We start from the raw sequence: 3,616 nt of genomic DNA, 5'->3' as shown, positions 1-3,616 counted from the left end.
ACCAATTGAAGCAGTTTTTTTCACAGGTTACATATCACATGTACTGCTGTCTGGGCATAGGGACAGTTTTAGCCTGTTTGACAAAAAAGTGATTTTTAAAAACTTACAGACTTCAGCTTTAACCATTTATCCAAGAAACAGTAATTTACAGTGACTGTAAAACAAGGCTAACCTCTTGGGTAAAAAAGAAAAGGAGTGAGTCATGCATCACTTTGGAAAAGTATAAATATGTACTGGGCATCTTTACAAAAATAAACTTGAATTTGATTACGGTAAGTTATGCTTATATAAAATATATATAATACATATACTAATAAATTATATCTATAAAGTTATCTATGTGAAGAAACCTTGTCATCGCCTAATAAGATGGGTGATATGGATGTCTCAGAAGCCATTTTGTATTATTGGAAGGGGAGAAGCTTTATGTTGCTGCAGTCTAACCATTAGATGCCGCTAAAAAAAATTACACCCTGTAGCTTTGAATAAATCTGTGTAAAACATAAAAAAATCACCTTGCACAAGGGTTTTGATGTGACAGGAGTGTGACAGAAGCAAAGAGGGAAACATGGCCATCTAATCTGCCCTCAAGGATTTAAAAGTTAATGAGGAAGTTTTTTCCCTTCTGTCATGCTAAGAACGAAGAGGATGTCTTTGTATTGCATCTCTACCTTTCAGGGTGTAACCCATGTTTCGCCCATAGACACCAGCCCTCTGTGAGCTAACTGGTAAAGGATGAGACGAGATTTAAACTTATAAATACAGCACGTTTATATAGGTGTAACTGAGATTTTCCCTTTTTCTCTCTTATTTACTTCTTTCACTGTATGCTAGTTGCAAATAGTCATTTTATTTTGGTTTGACCTGCTCTGTTCATCGTGGTTCTTAAAATACTATATATATACACAAAACCATACCTCTGCTCTCAACTCTGACAAGCTCTGAAGTCAAAAAAGACAACTGTCTAATAAACCATGAGCATATTTGTATTTGACACTGCAGACAGCAAAAGGCACAGCCCAACAGATAAAATAGCTGGGATGAAACCAGCAGGCAGTGGAAAGTTGAAAAATTCAATATCAATTAATGCAGGATTCAAAGCTGGCTTTGACACAGCAGTTAGTGTTTCCTCCTTTAGCTTGCAAGAGAGAGGTACTCAGGCTTAGCCCCTGGAGAACCTAAGGATTAGCTGCACAGTCGATACATGAGTCTCCTTTCTGTTTTCGGTCTTGTCTGTCATGTGGTTGTCTATAGTGAGCTCTGTGGAGCTGACTTCCCCCAAATCAATATTCTGTTTTAGGCATGGAAAGAAAAGGCAAAAAACAAAACAACCGAGAAGTATTTGTTGAGGAATATTAAGTTATTCTGCAAAGTGAAAAAACTGCATGGTCACTCTTGCAATGCACAGACCTCTGCTCAGTGAGTCGCAGAGGAACTGTCCAAAGTCAATATTATCTTTTCATGGTATCTCAGAGGACTGAGCTGCTCTGCTTCATTAGCATAAAAAATCCTATTGTCTGCCTTTCAGGAGCAGGTTTCTGAGCTACAGTTTCTTGTATAACCTAACATCTTAACATTAATAACAGTACTGCAGTCATCCCCACTCTTCTCACCTGATCCAGTAAGATGAATGCATAGTGACCCAAAAGGGAGCTGCATTAGTCATTAGTCTATTGCTGGATGAAGAGAGAATTGAACCTTGCCATTTATGCCATATATGAGTCACCATTCAAATAAAAATACCATAATTTTCACAAAGGAAAACAAAAACATACAAACACAGAATTAACACACAGACTTGCTGTTAAAAAAACTCATTTGATATTTAAAGTGTTCAAACAATTGTCCTATTGTAGAGTTATCTTGTGACTTTTTAAGTATATTTAAAGGAGATAGAGATAAAATATAGCATATTACTAAATGGATAATGAGTTAAAGCGTGCTCCATATTAGAGGTGGGATAAAAAACACCTTCTTAACGATTGATCAACCAATGTATAACTATTGTGAGGAGTTTCACAAGGAAATACATTTTCTTCTCCCCTCCAGATGAGTCCAAGGCGGACGTCCCAGAGGATTTTGACATCGACATGGATGCCCCAGAGACCGAAAAGGCAGCGGTCACCATCCAGTCCCAGTTCAGGAAGTTCCAGAAGAAGAAGCGCGATGAGAAGTCCTAGTGAGCGCCATGGTGATCCATCGTCCTTTGGAAGTGATGGCACTTTGACGCCGGTGTGACATTTGCATGTAAACAAATTCATACCTGTCTAAACAGAAGGGGTTGTGAAAAGGTGGGGTGGGAAAGGGAATGCAATAGCCTGTTAATCTTATGACTGTCTGTGAATTCTCATTACCCTGTCATTATGATTGCTATTATTTATAATGTTGACTGCTGTATTACTAGATATGAGAACAAGGTTGAAGATTTAGGTTTCTGTCCTGCCATATATGTCCATATATCATACCTTCTCTATGTTTTTGTACTTATTCTCATAGTTTTACCAGTACTCGCCCTACCTGGACTGTCTCCGGAGCTGATGATAAAGCTTGCTTTTACGAAACCTTTCCAGGAACTTTTCATTTACCCTGAGGCATTTTTCTTACCTGCATGGTTCTGTCAAACTTGTGTGTCAGTGTACATTGAATAAATAAAAAATAACTATGTGGAAACTGTGTGTGTGTGTGTGTGGATAAAAACACTGCAATATGTCACCTCAAACTCTATGTCCTGCTTCAAATTGCTGAACACATTGCACTCTTGAGGTGAAACTAAAAACAAAAACATGTCTAAATGATGTTGATTATATCTTCTTCTGAGCTTGATGAGATTCTTCTTCTGGATCCAAGCTATGTGACCAACTGATGCTCACTGAGCACCTCTTAGCTTTTAGCATCCAAACACTTTGGATTAATCATTTCATTTTGTTCAAGACTGGACAGCCACATTTCACCACTGGGGGGGAAGGCCATTTGAAATTCTGCCTCTAATGAATTATACATAAAAGTGAATTTAGGTTAATTGAAAAAATATGGAAAAAGATTTGATTGTACTCTGATAAAATTAACCAATAAAAATTGGTTTCTTAAATACTAACTTAAAAAAACAACACTTTGAATTAAGAATGAACAGTTTATGCAAAGTATCACTAGCTCTGCAGACATTGATTCTATTTTTGTCAAATAGTAGCATATCAAAAACAGTGTGAAAAAAGTGATTTGCAACTTTATCCCATTCAAGCACCCAAGCATTTTATATGGTGACTGTAGGAGCTTCCATAAAGTATTCCAGAGTTTGCAGATAAACAAAAGCCAATTATAAGAAAGCATTTATTAATTGTTAACAAATTTGGATAATGATTTTTATTGTATACCTGTGCAAATGCTCATTCATATGGGTCATGACAACTGCAGTTGTGATTAATAGTTGATTTATGTATTGCCTGATATTGGCAGCATTCATATCAATACAGATCATTTACAAGAACATTTTAGAGTGAATTTTGTCCATTGTGGCGTATTTTGGCCTTTTTTCACCTTTGCCAGCAATTTTATTTATTTTCTTATAGGAACTAGTAGCATTTATTTATGATTTTTTTTTTAAATAGATAGACACGAT

At 36.4% G+C, this 3,616-nt stretch overlaps 1 protein-coding gene across 1 annotated transcript in view; it reads left to right on the top strand.

The window, feature by feature from the left end:
• The window catches only part of LOC107098483 (Purkinje cell protein 4-like), a 53,961-nt gene extending 51,291 nt beyond the window's left edge, over positions 1 to 2,670 (top strand). The window contains exon 3 of the mRNA XM_015396202.1: positions 2,050 to 2,670. Within this exon, the coding sequence (XP_015251688.1) occupies positions 2,050 to 2,180 (131 nt within the window). The 3' untranslated portion in view covers positions 2,181 to 2,670. The remainder of the gene's footprint in view (positions 1 to 2,049) is intronic.
• Positions 2,671 to 3,616: the final 946 nt, after the last annotated feature.

This window comes from Cyprinodon variegatus, unplaced genomic scaffold (assembly GCF_000732505.1).
Source record: "Cyprinodon variegatus isolate N-32 unplaced genomic scaffold, C_variegatus-1.0 Scaffold781, whole genome shotgun sequence".
NCBI classification, from domain to species: Eukaryota; Metazoa; Chordata; class Actinopteri; order Cyprinodontiformes; family Cyprinodontidae; genus Cyprinodon; species Cyprinodon variegatus.
This window is presented reverse-complemented; position numbering and strand designations above follow the sequence as displayed.